The 26261-nt window shown below is 44.5% G+C and overlaps 1 protein-coding gene across 1 annotated transcript in view; it reads right to left on the minus strand.

The window, feature by feature from the left end:
- ctnna2 (catenin (cadherin-associated protein), alpha 2) overlaps positions 1-26261 on the minus strand; it is a 276746-nt gene that overhangs the window by 181742 nt on the left and 68743 nt on the right. Inside the window, exon 7 of the mRNA XM_056587211.1 lies at positions 15633-15836. Within this exon, the coding sequence (XP_056443186.1) occupies positions 15633-15836 (204 nt within the window). The remainder of the gene's footprint in view (positions 1-15632; positions 15837-26261) is intronic.

A 26261-nucleotide genomic window follows, 5' to 3' on the forward strand; every position in this document is an offset into this window, starting at 1 on the left:
GTAAATAAAGTCTGAATCTTTTGTGACAACATTGTTAGGTTAAATTTTTGAAGAACACTGTGATTAGGCACTTACATCATTTCATCCCTCTATTTTTAGTTGCTGACTCACAGTAGATTATAAAATTTGCCTTTCCACTGAAACAACGGATGAGATAAATAGTTGGATGTTGCGGTAGGGAAGTCACAGAGGGCCAGAACAATTAAGTGAACTCTCAAACAGAGTCATGTGAGTTTTTTGAACAGCAGCGTTATACCCACAATGATGACAAGCTCAACATTTGTCCAATTTCATGTTTCATTTTACTAATGAAACATGATCTCAAATAAATGAAAACCTCAATAAGCATTAACTAGCAATTAACTTAAAGTGAATGTACAGTTGACTAATGGTTACGCAATCATTAACTAATGGTGTTCTAAGATATACATTTAGGGTTAGGGTAAGGGTAAACCTGAACCTGTTAAATACTGTTGTATGTATATCACAGTTATTTGTTTACAACCCATCAAAGATGGCGGGAGAGGCTTACGACTCTGGAATGGTGACTCTTTTTGTTGTGACATCAATATGACATAAGTTTGTTAGTAGTTAGACGTATCTGCATTATCAACAGATGAGAGGAAAGCATAAAGAAGTTAGAACTCAAAATACAGGGGAGAACAGAGTAGTACAAAGTGGCCGTTGTATGCGAGCGACGTCAGCCACACGTCAGCAGCAACACACCCACCAAACGCTAAAGAAAGCATGCAGAGGTGGTGACCTAATCAGACATGCAGTGTTTTAATAAAGGAGATATGACTGAGGCCGGTGGGGAAGGAGCAGGTTGTGATGCGTGTGGGTGGGATTTACATGGCCGGGCCGCGCACACTGCACAACACCTGTGCCTGAGGGCCCCCCGTGCCCAGGAGATGTAGGCGTGATACCCGAGAGGCGGCACTCACACATTTTGGCTGATCAGGATGGATTCATCGTCGGCAATGTGCCAAACAGAGTGGGTCAGAGTTGGTCCTCACAGCACATCTTATAATTGCCGAATCCAGTCGAGGAACATACTTTTCCATGCTAAATGTTGTTTCTAAATAAGAGCAAAACTGACAGTTTCACGTCAGGACAGACAGGACACCAAACAATTAATAAAAAATAATAATAATTTTAATTCTGATTGCCATAACTGCATGTTTAACCAAATAAGGCAAAAAAACGTATAGTATATGAATATTCCCTGGGCAGCATGCTAACAAAACCCTCCATGCAAAGCTCATAGAGCAGCTCTGTATTGCATTATGTGCATCAGAAGACCAACTCCCTTGGACCAGAAGCTTCCGTTCCGTTCAGATTCACACACACAACAAGCGAAACCTTGGGTCCCGGGTATTCTTGTCGCCATGGTCTCTTGGTTCTTTATATTTTTTTATCTCCTCCGTCAGACTGCAGCCCTACCAGATGATAAAGGCCCTCTCTGTGTGACCATGCCCAAGGAACCCGTCCACTGTATTCAATGGACTGAGCCAGGGCAATTAGTCTGCTTATTTCCCGTGAAATGAAACTTCCCAAGGCCAAGAGTGGATTTGGGGTGACAGGGGGGGATTCCAGCGTGGACCCCGGCCGACCCGGACCCTCCTTGAACCCTGCGTAATGCACTTGGGCAGGCTGTGAGGGGGCATAAATTTCCCGCCCCCGCACACCGCGTCACATGAGCAGAGAGCGGACTGCTGCAGCATTTAACTATATATTAGAGAAGAGGCGAGTGTTTAATTATCCACGGCGGCACACAATACATATACACCATTTTGAAAAGGGGTGATGTATAAAAGAATAGCAATTTTGCTACAACGAGATTAATAACCTTATCCACAATAAATGTTCGACAAATATGAATACTATTTCTACCACTGCTAATATTACTAATATTATTGCTACTACTATTACGACTATGACTCTACACTAATAAGCTTCTATTAATCATAATACAAATTGAAAACAAATCACAATAGCATCAAATCGATAATAACAATCCTAAACTATGGCCGACATAATCATTAAATGACTATTTTGAAAAATCAGCCGATGCTGCAGGCAGACTGGAGTGTGGCTGTGAATGCTAATGGCGCGCATGAGTGACGTGGATACTTTTAAAAACAGAACTCCACTGTTATTTAGCTCTGTGACCTGAAGTGCTCAAGGTGGGCCCACTGACACCCGTCTACTTATTCAAACCCACCACTTGCATAACCACACAGTGTTATCCACCAGGCTCCCGGAACAAGGGGAAGTATGCCTCTATCAACACGCAGGGCCTCTTCGGTCCCGTGGTGGCTGTGAGTCGCCGCTGGCGCGCTTTAGTGCAGGACAGACAGATTGCGAACACGCTAACATATGTAGCGGCTAATACAGTTAGAGCCTGATCCTCCATTCCATGTCTGCCCTACCTAATGCCATTAGGGTCGATTCCATAGTCGACTGCACTCCTACTACAGCAATGTCATTTAGGGGTTAGGGGGGTCCTTAAACCACCCAGCCCTTGAAGGGATCAGGGAGGAGAGGAGAGAGAGAGAGAGAGGGGAGAGAGAGTAGAGAGAGAGAGAGAGAGAGAGGAGAGAAGAGAGAAGAGAGAGACAGATAGAGAGAAGAGAGAGAGAGAGAGAGAGAGAGAGAGAGAGAGGAGCGGGAGATCGGGAGAGAGCTTGGGGGGGTGGATGGTTGAATGGGTGGGTTAGTGGTGGGGTGGAATTGATGCTAATGCAATAGAACTGCCAGATCTGAAAGCTTTTTATTTCATTAATATGTTGCTGCTTAATTCTATCACATATCCATATATAACTTAGCCCCGAACCAAATTAAATCCTCATTTGTACCATCGGCTCAATCGGTGGCGGTGTGAAGGCGTGCTGCTAGCGAGCACGCTCCCCTCCGAGGGATCATCCCTCCTTTCCTCCTATCTCCCTGTGCGATTGGACCACCAACGCCACCACAACCAACCGCCACCACCACCACCACCACCACTAACACAACCACCAACACCACCACTAACACAACCACCAACACCACCACCACCGCCACCACTACCACAACCACCACCATCACCAACACCGCTGCTCGCCCAGAAAGCCTTTCTAACAGCACATAATGCTGCATCGTTGTGAACATAAACAAAACACGTCATAGGCACGCAAGTAAACACATATGCCCGCACACACGGATCGTATGGTCAGAAGAAGTAAGAGGTAATGCTTTGTTTGTTCAATAAGCATTGTATCAGTCAACGAGGAATCGAGGAGGATAGATGATGAGATGAGATGGACTTAACTAATACCAGTTGTGGGAAAGTGAAATTTTGATCTCTGAACAATTTAAGGCCTGGTTATGATTTGGACTGGCGATGAGATTGTAAGTTCTCAAGCGATTGCATGGTTAATAAAGATGTGGGATTTCTATCCCCATTACATTTAGCAGTAAGAGACAGAGGGTAATAAAAACCCATCAATTCCCCAACCACTTTTACTCCTCAACATGCCTTTTCGTCCTCAGGTCTACCCCAAACCCCATGCCGTTCGTGCAGATGTCGGGAGGGTTGTGGGGGTATCCATGTCCTCTCAAAGCATCAGAGCCCACAGTATGGCGAGAGCCTCCTCCAAATGAGCTCAGGGCATTGCTATCCCAGGCCTGGGTCTCCGTGGAGCACAACCTGGCAGACAGAGGCGCAGGGAGTGCAAATGAAGCAGCTTTATTAAGGGAACGGGCGGCGGTCATTAGCACTGCTTCCCTCTCAGACATGGCATTTCTTACGTGGGCTGCAAATTTGAGGTACCATAGGGAAACGCTATTTAGTTTTAATTTATTCATCTCAACTTGAATGCTACAACATCCCTTTCATTTTGGTTTGATTTATTTTGCATGAGTAAATAGAAGAACAAAAAACCCGAAAGAGAGAACTCCAGATAGCAATAAAACATATCTTATCATGTTAAAATGGCTTACTGTGGAGTAGGATTTCAGGAGGAAATTGAAGCGTTTTTCGTCCAAATTAAACGCAGATAAAAGTGGCAGGTAGTGTTCAATTTAAAGACAAACCAGTTATACGAGGATGGAAGAAGACGGGCCAATAAAACGGGGGGAGACTAACGTTTGAGATGAAGATAAATGGCCTCATCCCTCCCTCATCTCGTTGGCATTAACAAAAAGGCACGGCGGCGATAGCTCGGCGGATCCATGCGTCAACACACCGGATACCGCTGTATTTTATTTGCACGATTACAGTGTAAAAAAAGCAAAGGGAGTAGCACATTAATGAAAATGTTGTTGAATTATTAACCTCATTTGGCTGGCACCGAGCGTGAGTTATTGGAATGCAGGACGGCACAGTGGACTACCTGCAGCCAAGACAAAATGATTTCTATCTTTGGCAAATGAGTCATTAAATCAGCGAGGGGGTGTTGAAGAAGGGTCTCCAGGAGGGGGGAGGGGGGAAGCGAGGTGACCGGGTCATGACCCAGCCACGAGGTCATGACAAATGGGACACTATAGACGGAGAGGGCGGACGAGGTGTCACTTTAAGAGGATATTATTGATAATTCAATACATATATCGTTTTTCGGGATCCTCTTTCGGGATTTCATCGATGCTGATCGCAATTAGGGTTGAGTCGGTGGGTTAATTTCCATGCTATTTCCATTGATCAATATAAGTGTAATTTATTAGCATGTAAGGAGTTTTGACATTGAAGATCGGATGGAATGATAGAAGAAATATAGAATGCATCTGGGTGTCGATCCATAAATCCTCCAGACCTCCTCAGAGACCCATTCAGTGGATGCCCTAGCAGGGCTAAAATAGACTCACGGCCCTCCCTCTCTCATCACTGTGGTCAATCGAGGGGCTCTGTGCCTCCCAGGGCTGGGGTGCAGTGGGGTGCAGCGGGAGGGGTGACTCTGGATGGCTGAGAAAGCCGCAGCGGTGGCCAAAGTGAGTGGTTTGCTGGAGTGCGGTGGATGGCGGCGGGCCGCGCGGCGCGTTAGGTGTTGACAGATGGGAGGGAGGGCGCGGGGGCGCCGCGGGGAGCCAGTGATTTATGGGCGAGCGCGAGGCATTTAACAGGGAGTAAGTGCTGACTGTGGAGAGAGAGGGAGCATGGTGGGAGGACAAGCACGGCGAGCCCGGGAGAAGGGACAAAGCAGAGGACAAGACAACAGCCCAAAACAGTTGAGGAGAAGGGGACCGGCCCTCGCGCTAAGGACAATGATTACATAATAAGGATCCTGATGACCTCCGGCCAAACAAAATAAAACAACCATCATTCTGCATGGCAGGCTTGGCAGAGATGAGAACGCCTGAGAACCACTGATCATGGCCCCCGGCAGCATCGGCAGGGAGAGAAAGCCCCAGCGCTCCCACTAATGCTGGCCAGTTGCATACCACAGCCTCAATATCACTCACAGAAGCCAGGGGAAGGTCGTCTGTTATCTACAGAGTGGCCTTCACACACAATCGCGGTGGACATGCCTCCCACCGTATACCATCAGCGGGGAATCTTTTAGCCTAATACGCTCCTTTAGCGCGGGCCACCTGAGGACGCCGGCCAGCCCGCCTCCTCTCTATGGTCTGTGTCATCTGGAAGCGGCTCCACCACTATCTGCCCGGGCAGTTCTTTAAAGTTTGGACTCGGAATAAAGCCGGAGCAGGGAAAGTCAATAACTCATCATTTTATTCGTTGGTCTTATTCCCAGATCAATATAAAAATAATGCCTTAGTGCTGGGTAAGGCTGGAGCGCGACAGCAGCCCCTCTGCAGCAGCGCTCCCAGGGGGTACCTGTTGGTTACGCTGCAGTCGGGCTGGATGTGATGTGCAAAGCAGCCTCTTTGTGATGTGAGCTCTCGTACGGTCCCTTATGAATTATTCCATTTCCTGCTTTACTTTTATGCTGTACCTTGTCTTCGGGTGTATGCGTCCGTAGGCAAGGGATATGCCCGCGGGTCTCTGCATGCGCTGTACGACGTGCGTGTGTGTGTGTGTGTGTGTGTGTGTGTGTGTGTGTGTGTGTGTGTGTGTGTGTGTGTGTGTGTGTGTGTGTGTGTGTGTGTGTGTGTGTGTGTGTGTGTGTGTGTGTGTTTGTGTGTGTGCATGCGTGCATCCGCGGGACTGGCATGTGGGCTCGTGCTGGGAGAGATTTGTGACGGTCTACAGGCGTGTGTAGAGACTACTTTAGCAACATGATGTCGCCCGTGTTTCAACTCTTATGAACAGCGTGTATCCCGGCAATGTAGCCACTGTGTGCATCTTTGTTCTGTTTCTTCTACAGCATCGGAACCTTTGGCTGTGGGAAGTCCTACAGAGGGGAACTAGAACTAGGGAAGGATAAGAATATGATAAGAAGAGCAGTTAGAGTAAAGAACACACCAACAATGGGTGGTCTGCATTGAGTTTGTTAGCGACCTCCGTGAGTGAGCCCATAGCATCGAGGGACTGCCCACCACCCGGTTCCTTCACATCCAGCAGACGCAGACCAGACAACGCTGACTTAGTGACAGCCACGGTATCAATGTGTCTGACAGGACACAACTGGAAAAACGCAATCAACGCTCGCTTAACGAGCCCTCTCCTGCAGCCAAGAGGCAACTGCCAAGTCACAATAGATAGGCATTAATTATGAATAATACTCATTGCTCCATTTGTGTGGCATTAATTATCCTCCCAGTTCTATTCTTACCTGGAGCTGAGGTATAGGCACTCTTAGAGAAAGGTCAGTGAGGGAGATAGGGCTGGTTAGCAACTGGCATGAAGTCACACTATGAAAGTCGAGAAACCAAAGGCTTGCTCTGTTTGTGCGTGCATGCGTGCGTGCGTGTGTGCGTGCGTGCGTGTGTGTGTGGGTGTGTGCTTGTGTGTGTGTGTGTGTGTGTGTGTGTGTGCGTTTCCCCTTTTTTATAGGGACATTGGCTTGGGCTAGTTGGAGTGTGAGGGAGTGTTTGCATGGTGCCATGTTCGGTCTGTTTGTTGGCAGCCTCATTACAGCCACATGCTGGGTTCAGGTTGGATGGGGACGGATACAGAGAGGACCAAGAAGAAGAAGAAGAGAAGGAGAAGCAGAAGGGGAAGAAGGAAAAGGAGAAGAAGGAGAAGAAGAAAGAGAAGGGGAAGAAGAGGAACAGAGTCTGTGTTTTTTAACGAGCTAACGTAAGGAGGAAGGAACATGTGGGTAATGAGGGAAGGAAGGAGGGAAAGGTGCAGAAAAGTTGAAATAAAACTGTTATCTGCCAATTGCTCGCAGTGTGGAAGGAAACCTATGTGATGTGGTGACATGTTGCTGTATGAAGAGTTTGATAATGTAATGGAGGGACGTGGTCTGTTGGCTTCAATTACAGAACCCTGTGTGTTGGTACAGTGAAAAAATGGATAAAAGCTTTGACCGATTGATTCATGAATAAATTAATGAATACATTCCTAAGGAAGTACAAGATAGAAAAATGTATCTTACACAAATACTCAAATAACTGACCAAGTAGTAGTTAAAGTTCAAAATGTAAAAATGAGTACTTAAGGTAAATATCAACGTGCAACTCATTTGAACCCCCTGACTTTTGGAGGTATTGATAAAACAAACAAAAGACCTCCTCTCAACGACATTGAGAGGAGGACAGGAGGAGCAGGGGGGGGGGGGGGCACGTCTTGAGAGAATAATCTTCCCTCAATCTGCTGTGAGGAGGGGGGGATGATGAGGGGGTGTGGGGGTCTGTGGTCCCAAGCCGGGCTTAAAGGTAGATTCCTCTGCTTGGCACCCACAGAGCACTGCATATGTCCTTCACCCGACCTCGGTTGATGGACGGCGCAGGAGGCGAGCAGGGGGGGGGGGCATCTGAAGGACTGGGGGAGGAAGAGGTATTGATCAATGTGTCCAGCCTCTGCCTCCCTGTTTAAAGTCACGCCCGCATGCCGGCGAGACCACAGGGTACTGTAAACACTGTGGGGGGAGGGAGGTTCTGCAGCACAGAGTACACCGGTTGATAAAGGTCGGGATGATGCGGGCCCCCTTCTGTTGGTGCTTCTTTTTTTTGGTCCTACTTGGTTCTATTTTATAATTGCTTTATGTTTCAGCATTGAGTTACATGTCAGTATACAGGTATGTTGTAGTGTTGCAGGTATATTCCACTTCTATTTTAGTACCGCTTATATTTAAGTATTGAGTTACATTTCATTGTGCAGGTCGATTTTAGTCTTTAAGTTGTAAAAAGGTTTTATTTTTTAAGTTATTGTTTGGTAGTGAGATTAGTACAGTACAGGTTTTATTTTTTAAGTTATTGTTTGGTAGTGAGATTCAGTACAAAGGTATATTTTAGTGTTTCAGATATATTTAGGACACACTTTATTATTGCAATATATTGTAGTATAGATTTCCATTTCAGGATAATTTCAATCAATTTGTTTTCCGATATATTCAAGTTATGCTTTAGTGTTGTGTAAAGAGTTTAGTATTAAGCTACATTTCAATATACAGATAGCCTATACTTTTTTATTCAGATATATGAACATTAAATGTTGAGGGACATTGATTTCTTTGTATGGGGAGGGGGCGGTTATTTTTCTGTTGTGGTTTGGTTGCAGACCCAGGGTACCTGAGGGCTTAGTGGGCCGTCTGAGTGTGGAGGACACGACCCAACAGTCCTGCAGGCAGAGCTACAGCGTGTCATCTCCCTTTAATTTATTTCAGTAAGCAGGGATCTATGCACAGACCTAGTCCCTGTGGACACACACAGAAACACACACACACACACACACACACACACACACACACACACACACACACACACACACACACACACACACACACACACACACACACATACAAACTCACACACACAGACAGAAACACACTCTAAACATTATTCTAATAAGCAGAGATCTATACACGCAGACATAGTTCTCAGCCTGTTCCATTGTGTAGCTCACAGCCTCAACATACTAAGGCATACTTAGACAAGAGCCTGAAAAACACAGATATGTTCCCAAATGGTAAAATTTGGCATAAGAGGCACTAGCAAACACACACACACATTCCAACACTTACACACACACACTTGCGGAGATGTGTATGTGCAGGGCATGTGTCATCACAGCCCTTGTGAGCAGAGGGCCCAGAAGTCCCACCCTACAGACCACTCTACCCTGCCCTCCCCCTCCTCTATGTTTACTCCTACATGTCTCATCTGGTCAACAGTGAAATCAGCGCTCTTCCAATCCTTTCCCCTGCAGCCATTGCTAAACACTTCTGTATTGAGACTCTCTCTCTCTCTCTCTCTCTCTCTCTCTCTCTCTCTCTCTCTCTCTCCCTCTCCCTCTCTCTCTCCCTCTCTCTCTCTCAAGAGGCAATGGTGGGCCGATCTAGACTGTGGACCCCCACTCTCTCTCTCTCGATCCCTTGACCCTGGCCAGCAATGAATAACTTGCTGGATCAATTGATAGATCTGCGGTGTCGGAGCGGCCGTAACTAAATCAGCTGGTGCTGATGATTCAGCAGGGGCCGGCGAGCCGGGCCTGCTGTCACCAATCACCCACCACTAGCACCGGCGACAGGTATGGACATTCTGCTGTCACTTTAACCTAATTTATAGCCAGCCATCACATTGATTAACCTTGTGCTGTGGTTTGGCTTTCTGCAGAAACGTGTGGTCGGGAATTAAAAACAAACCGAATGTTCCTTTATGACACTTCAATTATATTTGAGTACTCAGTTATATCCCAGTATTCAGGTGTGTTTTAGGGTTAAGACATGTGTTAGTGTTCAGATGTAGTTGGCTCATTATTGCTTATTATAAGGTTTTTGTACATGACTGGATCAGTACATAATTGCATTGTGGATTTGGTAAATTAATGGTGTTTATTTTGTCAGCTATATTATTACCCTGTAATAGGCTTATGGCTTTCCAGTATATTTATCTTTACACACACATATATATATATATATATATATATATATATATATATTATAATTGTAGGTTACTTCTGTGAAGCATTTTTTCAGTATTTATTTTTCAGCATTATCTTCAGTATTTTTGCCCATATAATGTTGCTGCTATCATTTTGAATATGTTTATTTTTCTGTTATATATATGATATTTCAGTATTCAGCTTTATTTTTGTATTCAAATAAATTTCAGTCATATTTAAATATTCAGTTATATTTCAGTATTGTGTTCCATATTCAGTATTACTTCTGGCATCGGTGTTCACATTTTGTATACAAATATATTCATTTTTCAAGTTGCAAATTGCAATAAACCCAACCTTCCCATGCTTCCCATTCCACCGAGATGGGAGAAGCTACAGTGGCCTGTACTGGCCTTTATTCTGATTGTGCATTGTGCTAGTAGGGACGTCCAAAATTATGTCATTGTCTATAAAAGCATTTAATCGTGAACCTAGGATACAATAAGATAAGTGAAGAAAGCAAAGAGCCGTTTTCCATTCTGGGCTACTATAGAAAGAATGCAACATGGCATGTAAACAAAGAGACAGGTACGGGTAAGTCAGCATTTATTATATGTAGAATGTAATTTATCTGATGTGATTTTTATTTATTTTTTAACATTATTTCAATCACTTTTGTCAGCATTTATTGAAATGTTATGTACTTCACCTTTAAATGTTAGATTTTGTGATTGCATCTCCAAGTTGGTGTGGATGGAAAGAACATAAAACAACCAATAATACTGTATAATAATACTATCCACTGTTCCAATAATATCAATACATGGCCATGCAAATGAAATCACTACAGATCTTTAAGCAATATATATAGTATTTCTGTCTTTAGAAGAGGTCGAAGGTGCTGTAGGTAATATTTCAGACTTTTCTTTTAAGTAATAGCTCTTAAATCCTACCTACAGGACTTTTAAGTAGAAGTAAGTAAATTGTGTGTTTGTGCCTCATTGTTCCAGTAAATAAGGTATTAACTAATTGGATGCAATAAAATACTTTTAATGAATTATACCAAGACTGCGCAGACTCTACTATGATTGTTGTTGAAGTTTAGTTATATTTTAGGATTGTAGTTCTCGTCAAAATACATCAATGCCAATTTAAGTACATGTCTCTTTCAGTTTATTTCATTTCATTGCATATTGCTAGGATTCACAAGTGTATTGTTGTCATCTATGCTTTCACATTATCATTAATGCACTAAAATATGTACTCCAATATACATATATGTGTAATGTATTTATTCATGCTTGAATTAATTATTTCAGTGTGCTTCCATACAAGATGTTTGCATGTTGTAAGTTCAAGGTCAAAATCTTTATTACCAACAAGCAAATTGCACAAATTCATTGGAAAATAAACCCTGCAACACGGCCTTTAAATAAAGCAAAACATAAACATATATATAGAGAGATATAGATACACATCCCTATAGATATGGCCATCTCCTGCACAAACTGCGATAGCTTATCCTGGCTTTGAACTGCGGGCCGGGGCCTGTGATTCACTTTGTGTTCCTGGCTGGCGTGGCCCTGGGCCATCCTCGCTCTCCCAGCTGCAGCCTGCACAACACATCTCAGGGCTCTAATGAAGCATGGCTAACTCCTTTAGCAACAACAAGAGAGCGGAGTGAGGAGCCGGCGCGCTGCACGCACACACTAAAGGGCTCTGCGTTCACTGATGAGATCATGGAACATTTGAAGCTTTTCATGAGGAAGTGAGGGGGGGGGGGGGGGGGGGGGGGGGTAGGAGATACGCCATGGAACGACACACTGCACTGCAACTGTAAACGGGGGTATCAAAACTGTACCAAAAACCGTTGTTTCCACCTTGTTTATCCTTGAGTGAGTGGTCCTGAAAATGGTCAATTCTACCAGAGAAATATTACCGATAATGAGTAGACCACGAACATGTGCCATCATCCTACACGGTATCACTTCCAGTCAGACACGTGCAGGAGCGCGCCCCCCGTCGAATGTACACAAGCGCGCAGGGCGCGGGTTGTGATCTGAGAGAAGCTTTAGCTTGACAGAGTAGCGTTTCCAGAGAGCCTTTCTTGTCTCAGAGAGAGGGTACGAGAACAATAGCCTGTCGACGGCAGAGCGATAGCGAGCTCATTGGTTATTGCACGGTGCCTTTTGTCAGTGTTGTGGAAAGTACAACCCTTAAACTCTAACAAGGAAAGAGATAAGGAAACCGCCGGATAAAGTTGAGGACCTTTATTTAGAACTTTAACAAAGTAATTTAAAAGCCGAGCTGGTCTGCAGAACACCTGCTTTTCCAGCTTTGGCAAACAGTTTTTATAGTCGCGCTCTGTGATTCCTCACATAAGCTCCACGCCCGGGCTGTTATCAAACAATGCCCATACAACTACCGACTTCCGTTTCTTCCTGTTCTGTTCATGGTCTTTAAGCATAACTTGGTTGGCCACGTATTGGTGGCTCAACCCTTTCACCCAGTTCCCCTCATCCTCACACCTTGCCTCCCTTATCCATCAAGGGAAAGCAGTTCCCCTCATCCCTCGCCTTCCTTATCCATTTCTTTCCAATCCAACACTTTTTAATCATAAGGTTGTCTCGACCTCATCACAAGAATTCTATTGTACCGGGAATATTAGATACTGGTGGCACAGAATAATAGATTATCTTTTTAGGAAGCTAGGGTCCCTTCAGGAGACTCCCCAACACAGTGTTCTTTCCACACTTATCTCATTCATAGAGCATTTAAGTCAAGATAATGATGATAATCCTTTTAAGGGTATAGTAAAATTCTCCCACATCAGCAAGAGAGTGGATATTGTGACATCGATATTCAGCAGACGGGGCAATGGCTTGATGACCTTAAATGACATCCGACACATAGCAAATAGGCCGATACAAATGGGCAGCTGCTAACACTGTAAATTCACCCGATCACTCATGACCTGCAAGGATGGGATATTGATTAATTCATAAAGGATAGGGATACAGAGGATAAAGCATGCATCAAAGGTCCAACGCTTCCAATAATCACCCCTGACCAGCACAGAAGAGAGCTCTCTTGAGCTTGCTGAGATAGATAGTGTGTGTCGTATGGGGCACGTTAGCTATAGAAGCTACCCGAAGCAGCGAGCATCTCTAAGCTGTGTTTAATGAAACTTTGGATATGAAGTCAGCATCGCAAGGAGGCAAACAGAAACCCATCTCCACCTTCTCAGGCAAGGGAAGGCAATCCGGCTGTTCCACTGGCGCACTCGTAGTGAAAGTTATGTTGACATGGCAATGTTTTTTCACACACTACTCGTCATTTTGACACTCAGTGGGTAGTAGTCTGACATTTTAGGGCACCGATGATGTTTACATCTAAAATGCATTTTTTTTAATGTCTTTTCCAATTTACCTTTATGTTGCTGCCTGTTGGGAGTAAAGGCTACATCTCATGACGCACAGAGTAACAAATTGGCATGATGGCGGATCATCCGCAATTTGCAGCTGAGGCTTCCTTATATCCAGGTGTTCAGGTAAAGAAGTACCATTGACCTGCTGATTCAGTCATCCTCATCCAATTGTTTGGAAAGCTTGGAGATTACGTTCGGAAAGCATAATGCCTCATTAACCCTGAGGGGTGAAAGGCGTGGGCAAGTAAGGGAGGAAGAGAGACAAGAAGGGCTTTGGCGGTCGATGAAATGGCAACTCGAGGCCATGTACGACTACGCAAAAAACAAAACGCTGAAAGTTAATGCCAGTGATCAAGATGTCAGCCTCAGCTCAACAGTCGACCATGCCTTCATTGGAGAGTGCACTGCCAATAGCAAAAGGTCCAATTCACAGAAAACCCAAGCGGGAAACAGCGATGCAAGCGGTTGAGAGAGAGCTCCGCTAGTTTCCACCCTAGTTCAACATGTGACTGTTAAAAGCAGGCCGGCACACTGCAGTAAGTTAGTGCTTCAGCCAAGGCTATTAGGGGTTATCTAAGCACCGAGCCAGGCCCTGTATCTCCGGCGCTATGGTGCTTACACACTTGGGCTTTCACTGTGATGTATTGCACTATATTAAGGCTGTGGAGCTAAGAAAGTCACCGTGCTGCCAGCGTCACGCTGTGGACACTGCATTACCCTCTCCCTGTCACCCAGTGCCTTACACAGGATAGAACTCTCCATCTGTCTTTCTACTGACACATCTCCCTGCTAGTGTCTTTCTGTCTGTCTCTCTATGGATGTATGTCTCTCTTTCTCGCCATGGTAAAATCTCTCTATGTATGTATGTGCTCTCTCTCTCTCTCTCTCTCTCTCTCTCTCTCTCTCTCTCTCTCTCTCTCTCTCTCTCTCTCTCTCTCTCTCTCTCTCTCTCTCTCTCTCTCTCTCTCTCTCTCTCTCCTACAATGACTCTGTTCATGCCTATTCAAATAAATGTAAGTGAAGGGGGTTGGCGATGAACCAAATCATTCATTTTGGAGGCTTTTAATGTGACTTATAATGTTTTCGAGAAAGTTGTGTGATGCTGTAATATTAATGAAGGAAAACTCCACTGATAGTTCTTTGACTTTAATTAAAGAGTAAAAAGCACTTTAATGTTGATGCTTTTTCAAGCTTCCTAAAATATCGATGTTTCGGAAGTTATCTTTGAATAGCGAAAACCCTACTCTTGTTCCTTTTTTGTGCAAAAATTTACGAAAGCACTAAAAACTATAACAGAACGTTTGTTATTTTGACTCTTTAACCAATCAAACATCATGTGTTGAAGGGCAAATTGTCAATCTCAAAGATCTCCAAAAACCAGTAGGCAGCAACACACGCACACGAGTGAGTTGAGGAGCGGGTCTGCTGCTGTAGCTCTGCCATACCCTCTCGGGCAGAGCAATTAACTTTGAATAAAACCTTGGAAACTTGGAAATAACTTTGATCTCGCTTTGACTGTGTTTGAAAATATGAATAGTAGCACTGAGGGAGAGCTCACAGCTTGTTATGTAATAGGTGATGGAAAAAGCGTCACTGAGGGCTGCTTGTCATTTGAATGCATAGCGGGAAATTGGCAGCCCACACCCAGTTGGTAACATTCATGATACTATGAATGAAAAGGCTTTCATCAGTGTGCCCTAACCCAATAGAGGATGGGTTTAAGTAATTAGCTTTTGCATTGTGGAATCGGCGCCACAATTGCGGCAGCAACAACCTAACTGCACAAATACATAGGGCCATTGGATAACAGCAAATTATTGCATATCTGCAATGTCGGAAATATGATTAACTGTCAGAAATAATAGCATGTGTTTGCTTTGCCTGACAAACAGCAATGAGCATACATTTGAACTATGAATGTCCTAATCTATCGAAAAAATTGACCGATCATCCTATCAAGCATAAGCATAAACGTGTATGCAAATTGTGTGTGTGTGTGACGTATGCATGCATACGTCTGTTAGTGTGGGTATTTGTGGATATGCATGTGGGTTTGTCTGTGTTTACGTATGTTTAAATGCATGTGTGTGTATGCATGTGTGCGTGTGTATGCATGTGTGTGCTTGTGTCTGTGTGCGCGTGTGTGTGTGTGTGTGTGTTTGTGTGTGTGTGTGTGTGTGTGTGTGTGTGTGTGTGCGTGCGTATGCATGTGTGTCTGTGTGTGTGTGTGTGTCTGTGTGTGTGTGTGTGTGTGAGAACATGGGAGAGGGGGTAAAGACTCACGTTGTTCATGTACTCGCTCAGCAGGTCCTGCAGGGCCTGGCGCACGGCGTTGCACTCGGCCACGATGCGCTCGCGGCGGTCATCCCGCGTGCACGAGGAGTCGGCCATGAGGGCGGCGCCGCTGATGATGCTCTCCAGACGCTCCTCCAGGGAGGGCCGGAAGCGGGCCTCGCTAAACGTCAGCGGGTCCAGGATGATCTTGTTCTGGAGGACAGGGAAACCATGCAGAGATTAGAACAGGGATACGGGAAAAAAAAAACAGAGAAACCATGGAGAGGATAGGACAGGAACCCAGTGGAACCAACAGAGAACCAAAATCATTTGAAGAACAAGGAGTAATTGAGGACGAGAGAACCAGAGATCTAGAGAACCAGGAGCACCTTAGAACCAGAGCTCCAGAAAACAAGGGTAAACAGAGAAACTGACAACCAACAGAACCAGGAGAACAAGGGGAACCAACAGAACAAGAGAACCAGAGCACCAGAGCACCAGCACATCAAGAGAACCAAGAAACAAAAGTAAGAGAGTAATCACTTACAGGCTTTTGGTAGGTCGTCTCCATATAATGAAACCAATTACTTCCCAGTCAAGACCTGAATGATGTTCACTGGGAAACACAAACTTGAATATCTGGATGGTCTCCAGAGGCCATCTCATCATTCACCTTCTATTACTGTGGACTGGATCTGAGTATCTTCAACAACAATGAGCTTCATTAGACTTCATTAGCCACGGTGAGGAATGGTGGCAGAGTGAAGAGCAGAGGAGGAGACAGTGATGAAGGAGGGAAGGGGGAGACCTCGGGTTGGGTATAGTGAGTCTAACGGACCTTAACAAAGAGCAGAGGACATATTTGGCAGTGCCCAGGGCAACAGAAGGTTCAAGGCAATCTGTCTGAGGAGGTAGCCAGAGGAGACCTGGAGAAGGGTGACCTTCAAAGTTAACTCCAAAGCCTTGTTAACTGTCTACCACAACTCCCTCACCACCCTTTGGGCTCCTCTAGCACACAGTGGCTTCCAGGGGTACTGCCCCACTTCTCTCTCACACACACACACACACACACACACACACACACACACACACACACACACACACACACACACACACACACACACACACACACACACACACACACACACACACACACACACACACGCATGCAACCAATAACGCACACACACACAAAAGTATATACACTTGCCCACCTGCTCATTCATGCACGTATGCACACACAGACACACATACACAACAAACACACACAAAAAGACACACACACAAACACACACACAGGGCCACCTGCTCATTCATACAAACCCCCACACACACACAACACACACAAATTCCTCCCAAAAAACACACATGTACACAAAACACACACCAACCACCCACATACAAACCCATCTGCTCATTCACACACACACACACACACACACACACACACACACACACACACACACACACACACACACACACACACACACACACACACACACACACACACACCCATCTGCTCATTCACACACAAGCGCACGCACACAAACACACACACAAACACAGACACACTACATTACTGAAGTTAATACCGAATAGGTTTTTCTTAAGAATATATTTAGAGAATCTGGCAGGGGAAAAAATGGCCGCATTACCGGTAGTGATCTCAGCTTTTATTGCTAGTGTTTAAAAGTGCTGTCTGCAGCATTTTGAAGTGTGCTGCGGGGGAGTGGAGGGGGGGGTTCTGCAGGTACAGCCATGCTGGTGTAGCAAGTCTCAGTAACAGTGGCTTGCCTGCCCAGCAGAGGGCCATCATAGCAGAGGGCCGGCTGTCCATCATAATCACACACAAACCATCATCTGATTCTGCGTCCCTGGGTTCTTATGTATCGCATTAATTTATCTCAGAAATGTAAAGCTGGGCCACACTCAAACCAAGAGGAGCAGCTCACACACTCCCCCACCAGTGTTGCCTGGGGATCTGCCTCCAAAGCAGGGCATCAGAGAAACTAAACACAAATCCACCAGTCCACCGTCACCACGTCCAGTTCTGACCAGGGTCCCAAAGGATTATTGCCAAAAAGCGTCCAAGTAGGACGCCAAGTTAGGGGTCCAAGTTTGTGTTGCTGGAGAAACACAAAAATAAAGACAGTCAATCCATAAAGTCTGATTAAGATTCTGCTAAATCCGACATACAGTGGGTTCATCTGCAGTGCACAAAAGTTGAAATATAATTTAATAGAATGAAACGTGAAACTATGTGGAAACCAAATGGTTGCCCTGAATGTTTCGTTAGTCTGCTCCGGCGTCAGACTGCATTATTTATGATGTTGTTTTTGTTATTGACGGGGCGACATGGTGAAAGAGCTGGTGAGTCTTGCGCATGCAGGAGGAGTGAGTTGTTGAGTGTGAGTCTGGTTGTCAAAATGTGTGTTTGGGCGCATGTCTTGAGTGTCTTTGCTTTTTTGCTTTTATGTTCAGGTTGCTCACGTTGTGAAGTTACACATTGACTTTGTGCTGCAGGTTCTGCACTTCATGTGCACATCTGAAAATCTGCAGGGTTGTTATGGATTGATTGATGTCACTGTCCGTCTGTAAACAAACAGCTGGTCCTGATAAGGCAATGAGTCGTTTGCTATGAAATTTATCAGAATAAGAAAAAATCCTCTTGTTTTGGATAAGTGTGTTACAGTTACAAAAGTGAAAAACAGTGTTTTGATGCACGGGGAAACTATTTAAAAACCTTTTCTTTTTTTTTCAGAGAGAAAAGAAAAAAAAAGGCCCTGGCCATGGCATTAATCAATGTGAGTTGATAGGAAATGGCTGTGTTTGTATCATGAACATCACTAGTTAATGTTTAGGGAAGGGGAAAAGGGGCCCAGAAAAAGCGACAATTCACCAAGGAAGGGAAAGATGCAAGGAAGAGAATCAGATGAAAGGGAAAGTGAGCAGATCCCCCGAGGACTCCATTGTTATTCCAAGCAGGATGTCAAGACTGTTATCATCGCTGGCAAGTTTGGAATAGTCAAAGTAGAAGAAGAAATGAGTGCGGCTTAGACAAAAGTCAAAGGGTGGTTCTTTATTCTTCTTGTTTTTCCTGTAAAATAATGTGGCATTTACATGTTTTTGTATCACAGCATAAACTAATAGCTGAAAGTCGTTTGTTTTTAGAAGTCAATCTTTTAAATGTTACGCTTGAATGTCTGAGCTGAAGACGCTAGTTAAATGACGTTTGCACTCTGCTGAGCGGCATCACGTGACAGGAAGCTGTACAGCAAAGCCCGGCCTCCACAACCTGCCCTAACCTCGTCCGGACACTAGGCCAGTCGCTCCGCCGGCATCATGGTGTCAGCACTCAGCCGGGTGCCATCCAGTGAACCACCACTGGAGGCGTCCGGCCCGGATGGGTGGACCCTCAGTTCAGCCCCCCACCCCCCCGTCATCAGAATGTATGTCACGCAGGGCCCCGGCAGCGGGCTCGTCCTCGCGTTCCAGGCCGAGTATGTCGTGACCGCGGGGGGGAGTTGTGGGTGGGATGGGAGGAGAGGAGATGGTGAAACACCCACTGTACCGCCCTCAGGCCCCGGTGACCCAGCGTTGGAGGCTCTCGTGCGCGTGGTGACTTGTATGCGTCCTGACAAACCACCGCTGCCCCGGAGGGGGGGTTCCTGAGTCACGTCCGGCCCGCTGATGGTTAAACCCTAATGAGGAGGGCTATGACTCTGGGCCTCGCTCCAACCCCGGCGCTGTCACCCCGTGCGTTGCGATTACAGATCTCACTTGTTTCATTAGAGGGGCTCGTTTGTGTAAACATTCATTACGAGCGGGAAGTGACTGTATCCGTGCTCACTGAAACGCCATTACGGATGAACACTTCCAAAAAAAAAAATTTGAAGCAAATGATGTATGGCGGCACTTAGGGAGGAAATGCTTCGTCCGGAGCCCCAGCACCTCTCCACCCCGTGATGTTCCTACAGCACTAATGGATGTGACGGGCCTTCAGCTCAATTAAAGCTGTCGTTTCTTAAAACAATTACAGCCACAATGCACTTCTCATTGGAACTTCATTGGATATATATACATTCTTTTTTTAACAGCGGCTATTAAGAAAATCACTGCCCGTGTCACATATATCGATACCAGGTGGCTTTATAATCGGTTTATATTAAATGGATTTGAACACAGACGATACATAAGGCTTCTAAAACGTCTCGCACAAGAGTCTGCTTCACAGTACAGGATACAAATGGATACAACACATGGACAGATTTGGGTTTTTGGGGTTTGCAACCTGATTTTCCTATGGATATAAATCAAATGCATATTAATCTTGTGGCAACAAACTCTGAACAGTCAAGTATTCAACTTCTTCGGTATTCCAGTACAACACATTAGTGTCTCTGTGCCTTAAGGGTCCGACATCTGTGCCCAGAAAAGATTGGGAAGCCAGATAGAGAGATATAAGCAGGCTAATGATACAAAGTATATAGGATAAGGCTTTGAGGCCCCGAATTCAATGCAGATTATGATTGGATAATTTTGTATGTACTGTGCACAGTTGACAACTGCTGTCTAACTATTACTTGTCTTTCAGGAAATTCTCCGAACAAGTCAGACAACAATGTGAAACAAGGGGACAAGGTATCAAATGAAACCCGTTCTGACTTTAACAAAACTTCTCCCTTGACCTTTAAAATACTGTTCACCTCACAGCAGAACTTGTGCCAGACTAAACCAAACAAACTGTCCATTTCTACAACCCCAGGCATTCACCACAGATGGCTTCTAGATACCAGAGTGGGGCAGGGAACCGATAAGGCCACAAGGGAAACCAGGGTTAAATCAAAGCATTAACCGTACAGACATCAGCTGCAGACAATCACTGACAACACAACAGCACTGACAGAAACAAAACACAGCAAAGAGACCCAAGACAAGGAAGGCTGTGACGAAAAACATTAATAGTATTGTTGAAAATAGAGAGATTATGTTTATCGTTGTGTGTATGTTTGTGTGTGCCCTTTTGGTCTGTTCAACATGATCAGAGATGCATGAAAACAGGAAAGCTCTGATAGAGGCTAGTGTACGACTTGACGGAAATAAAACGTACAAGCCGTTGATTTAGTCCACCAACATGTGTATTCCTTTAGTCCCACCAAGCGTTTATCAATGTATACGCCGGCATTTAGCAGTGAAGACAAACTGATTATTATTTCATTGCTGGTTTGGTTGCATAGATGGTTTGGTCATTACAATTAAAAGGCAAAGATTGCAAAATGGCGTTGAACACAATGTCGAGCATCATAATACTAATTTCGTACCATGCTAAAAAAAAAATATATATATTTTGGGTTCAATGCACCTTAAAGGTTATTATGCGTTATTATCATCAACATGGTTCTGTAAAGACTTGTTTTGTTTTTAACGCATTATTTTCGACATTGTAATTCTTTATTAGGAATTTAGGATAATAACATGGTTTGAGTTTTTGGCTAGATAGATTAAAGCACTTAAAACTGTGCCCGTCGTGACTTGACGCTTCTGGAAAGAGACAAAGATATGACCCCAGGGGGACACAAAATGAGCATCTCCTTTAGTCATCGCTCAGCAAATTAGAACATTTTAAGGTCCCGGAGACGGAGGAAGAGCATCACAGTGCATCTGCTGCTGCTCTCGACCGCAGCCGCCTGAGACACTCAGTCGGTTAACAAAGGGTCGCTTGCTCTGCTAATTGTTTTGCTCTTGATTGCGCAACAATTTCAAAAAGATAACAAGCAATAAAACTAGAGCTAATTTCTGTACAGATAACCTCTATTTTCAAAGGCTACCATGGCCAGTGTCCCAAGTAATGAGAAAACTCTGTCATCCAATGAGTCAATGGAAAGTCCTGTTTTAAATCAAACTTTGGCGTGAAACCAAACTGCACTTAAAAAGACAACATCATCAGCTTTGGTGGTCTCATGTAAGGAACATGTTCTCCTGCAGGCAGTGGGATCTAAAGTGCATCCATACGTGGTGACCCCGCTGGGTTCAAGACGCTTGAGTGGCTCAAAATACATACGCACGTTAACTTAAGCCCTGTGTTCTTCCAAAAACATCTAATGGAAATACACAGTAAAGTAGAGCTAAATTATTCAAAAAAGTGGGGAAAGAAATAAAAGGCAAACTGGAGCGAATAAAAGGCAGAAAAACGTAAATAAATAAGTGAACCAGTGCAAGCAGCGGGAAATCAAGCTAAAAGGCCTGCGATGACTTTAAAACAGTCCACGTGCATGCCCCATTGAACTCTGTGTACGCTTTGGGAATCCTGCTTAACAAGCATGCGAATTGCAACCTACAACCCTGCTCTATCCAATACTGCTCTGTCTAGAATAACACCGGAACTCCAGTGAACTGAATGACCGACGGGTCTGCCAAGGGGCACAAGATGGACACACGGTTCCCTACCTAGGCTAATACATGCATCGTGTGTATTGTATTGCATTGCATTGCATTGAATCGGATACATTAGGATGACCCTGAGGGTGAGGGCCTCACTTCTGACCCTGTTCCCCTTACTAGTGAGTTCCGAACGGTCCGTAATGGGGGAAGGATGAGGCATGGTCTCCCGCACCAGAATTACAAGGTGAAAGTAGCACACTCCTATGCACAGTGGGCCCTTGTGTTGCAGTATGTATGTTATGGTCTTGGCACGCCCTAAGCAAAGGGCTGAAAACAAAGTCCCAATTGCTTTTGTTGCAATTGTTTTTTGGAGAATCGTATCTTGATTGTACAATTACTTGGTCATCCTAGCATTATGGCGCACAGCAATAACCTAGAAGCTGCTTCAGAGCACCCTTGACTCAATGGGAGACATTGAAATGCCTGACCTGCGTTGACCAAACATGTTTATGGACTGTAGCCTTTACGTCTAATAGGTGGTAAACCGGTGGCATTTCCTCCCCTTTATGGAACACAGCCGCACCTGCTGACCTAAAATGTTCAGTTTTTATTAACGCGGGAAACACTTTGGAGCAATTTACCTCGGCCTTCGTCCACCGGGGTGGACACCCAGCGCCGGGAATTAACTTTTATTATTTCACTCGCTTGTGCTTATTTTGTCAGCTGGATATTTCGAGCTTTCATTGGAAGAGCAAAACAATTATTCTATACCTGCCAAATATGCTTTATCTGGTCCTTGTGGGAACTTGTCTAGTAATCATTAATGGAGTTCATGTTCATTAATGTGCTGGTTTATATTTTAACTAATTAATACATTATTTAATAGGGTAACCATTTATACATTATAGAATAGGGTGAGAGTTAGGTTAATCCTAACCCTATTCAATTATGTAAAAACAAATAACTAAGTTATCATTAGCACCGTTGATAACAACATTAGTAAATTATTACTAAAACATTAGTTAACTGTTAATAAACTGTTTGTTCAGTGTGAGTTAATGCTTATTACTACATGAACTCAAGTGTTATTTTTGGTACCCCTGTTGAAAAGTCCTATCAGGCTTTTATCTAAAACACTGTGACCAGTAACCAACAAACTGACCAGAGCCTGTTAATTAGTTTGGGTGACTAGCCTGCACAGTGGTGTCTACAGACATGACACATTGCACTGTTTCAAGCTATATCACAGGGCAACGTTTATGCCCTGTGAGAGGATGACATGAACAAACTGATCTCAGGACGCCAGCGATAAGACAGCATGTGCGTTACTCGCACAATGTGTGCAAAAGATTGCACGCATCCAGAATGATCAACGTGGGGATATTCCTGCACCGCAGAGAGAAAAAAAAAGCTGCAATGAGTGAATTGGAGCTGATCAAAGTTGTTTATTTTTTCGCAATGCAGACAAACCACCCGCTGAAATGTTTCCCATGGCCTCCCCCTGTTTGCCTGGTGCGTGTTGTCCTTTGAACGGACCATCAGAGGAACTGATTGCCTCCATGTAGACGTGGTAAAATATGTAACAATCACACTCACACATCAATGTGAATAGAAGCAAATGGGCTCCAGAACTAAGGCAAACAAGGGATAAAAAGCAAGCTCATGGAGTAGGATTTGTGAACTGTGATGACCAAAAAAAAAACAATGACAACAGGGATTCCATGATGAGCTGTGTGTGCCCTCAATTCAGCTCATTCTACAACCAAATAAAGCCAAATAACAACCAACGTTAATTAGAGATGGACTTCAAACAAATGCGGGCGCCTTCCAGAAAGTGCACGGGGACAGACCCTGTCAACAGCCTCTCCTCGGTCGTCCCGACGGCGCGGCGTGTTGGAGGAATAATGGGCAACGCCGCGGCGGTCTTTGTGGCCCCAGAGAAGGCAGCTGTCTACCCTGACTGTGATGCTGCTGAGATGTGTTTACGTCGGAATGAGATGGGGAATAAACTAAAGACACGCTGACAGACAGAGTCACGGACCCAGACAGACAGAGTCAAGGACACAGACAGAGACACTGATGGCTCGGTGGACTTGCAGCTGGGACTGAAATTTGACAGAAGAACTGCAACTGCAAGAAATAAAACGAACCCTTTTCCCTCAGTTGCCGAACTGATAGTCAGCTGGCTGGCAAAGGGGTAGAGGTGTGTGTCTTCCTTGCCATTACATTACGTATTACTATTATTTTGACCGATATATGCAGGGTGCAGCGTTTTCATTATTGAGATCTAATGTTCTACCTATAATATCCAGACCTAAGATTATGGTACTCATTGTGCAACTGTTTCAGTAGTTGAATGACACTCTTCGTCCTAATAAAAAGAGGATTAAAGTGAGGATGGTGTTTGATTCAGTCATTACTAAAACATATATATTAACTGCTCAAATATAGAGATAGAATAAATCATAGTAATTTAATAATGATATAATAGAATAATAATTGATAGTAATAACTCTACAAAGGATTAAGCCTTTCTCATCCTATTTTCATTCAATCAAGTAATGCGTGAGGAAGCAGGAAATCAGCCGCCACAGTGTCTTCAGGGACATTAATCCCTCAAGGAGGAAGTCGCATCAAACAACTTGTACCTTGTTTGAAATGTTTACAATACATCGACCTGGGGTGTCTTCTTCATTTAAAACACACCCTTCGCATAACAAGACCTGGATCTGAATCCCCCACAGGTCTAACTACTTGACATTAGCGTCTCCCTTCCTGCTGGCTTATCCTTTTACAAACCCAATCTCAGACGACATGCCGCCTGGACGTCAGAGCGTCTCCGACGTGGGGGCGAGGGGGCATTGTTTCTGGTTCCCCCCCACGTTTGGCTCTGATGTGGTGTGACCATGCGGTGTCGGCGCAGAGCTGACACGGCGGCTCCGTCTATTTTCTGCATCAGCGCTCAGTTTCTGTAGCAACCTGTGATGTCTAATCAAAATGGTAAACAAAAGATTTTCCTCCATATAGTTCGTCATGCCGTCAATGAAAGTCCCTTCCCGCTCTTTGAGGAAGAAAGAAACACTGTGATAAGCGATGACTCGCATTCCACATACCGCCGATCAGGATAACTGTGTTGTGACATGGCCAGACAGCTCTAATGGACGGATTAGCCACGCTCCACCTATAGGTCATGTGTCTGTAGGTCTATAGGTTTCTTTAGTCCTGTATTAGTGGTAATGACAGTTCGGAAGACCACTCTCACTCTCCTTGTCAAGCTCCATTCAGGTATGTTTGTGTGTGTGCGTGTGCGTGTGCGTGTGCGTGTGTGTGTGTGTGTGTGTGTGTGTGTGTGTGTGTGTGTGTACGAGTGTCTGTGTGTATTAAGTGCAGCAGACAAGCACAGAGGAAGCTTACTCATTGGCTGATTGCACCCTTTTTCCATTTCCTTTCATATGCCCAAGGGATGCCGTTTTGAATGCAAATATAAACATTGAGAAAATTATCATCTCCAACTCATCAGAAGGTATTACTAATGCTTTAAAAGAAGGAGATGTGTATATATGTTGTATTTATACATAAAATGACTAGTTGACCCGCCTACTTGATATCTAAAGTGAAATGTTTGCTATATTTTTTCCCGTTCTGGTCAACTGATTTTGGACATGCAGTGGGCACAGGCAGGAAGAGTTTGCTTCGACCCCAAAACCAATACCTTCTCAAGTCACGCAGAAAGCACAACCGAACCCCACTGCTTCTAGAACATCTGCGATAGCAAATGCCCATATGATTACAGGTATTATGTTATTAATGCATCTCAGAGAGATGTATAATGTCAGGTTAAAACATGGGAAATGGTATTCGGAGAGCAGGAAAGTACTGGGATGCGGACACTGTTCTTTAGCCCAGAAGGGGGAACACTGGGACTGAGAAAGCGGACCAATGCTACTGCCTTCTCCACTTATCCCATGTGATGTGATGGGAGATATGGGAATCTATGTTTCTGGAAATGAGTCCACTCCGCTGCATCAGGAGTCCAGGAAATATAAGTAGATAATGTCTTGTTAAGTCACGGAGAAAAAAAGAGAACAAGGAATCTCAGGAATCATCCTTAAACCCCTATATGGTATGAAGGACCCATCTGAAGGAGATGAGAGAACAGATACACAGATGTCTATCTTAGCATAAATAGAAAGTATAGTCCTTTGCAAATTATTCAGCTGTTTATTCTCCTTTGGGCCTTACAAATATTGAAAAAAA

This window comes from Gadus chalcogrammus, chromosome 3, assembly GCF_026213295.1.
Source record: "Gadus chalcogrammus isolate NIFS_2021 chromosome 3, NIFS_Gcha_1.0, whole genome shotgun sequence".
In the NCBI taxonomy this organism is placed as follows: domain Eukaryota; kingdom Metazoa; phylum Chordata; class Actinopteri; order Gadiformes; family Gadidae; genus Gadus; species Gadus chalcogrammus.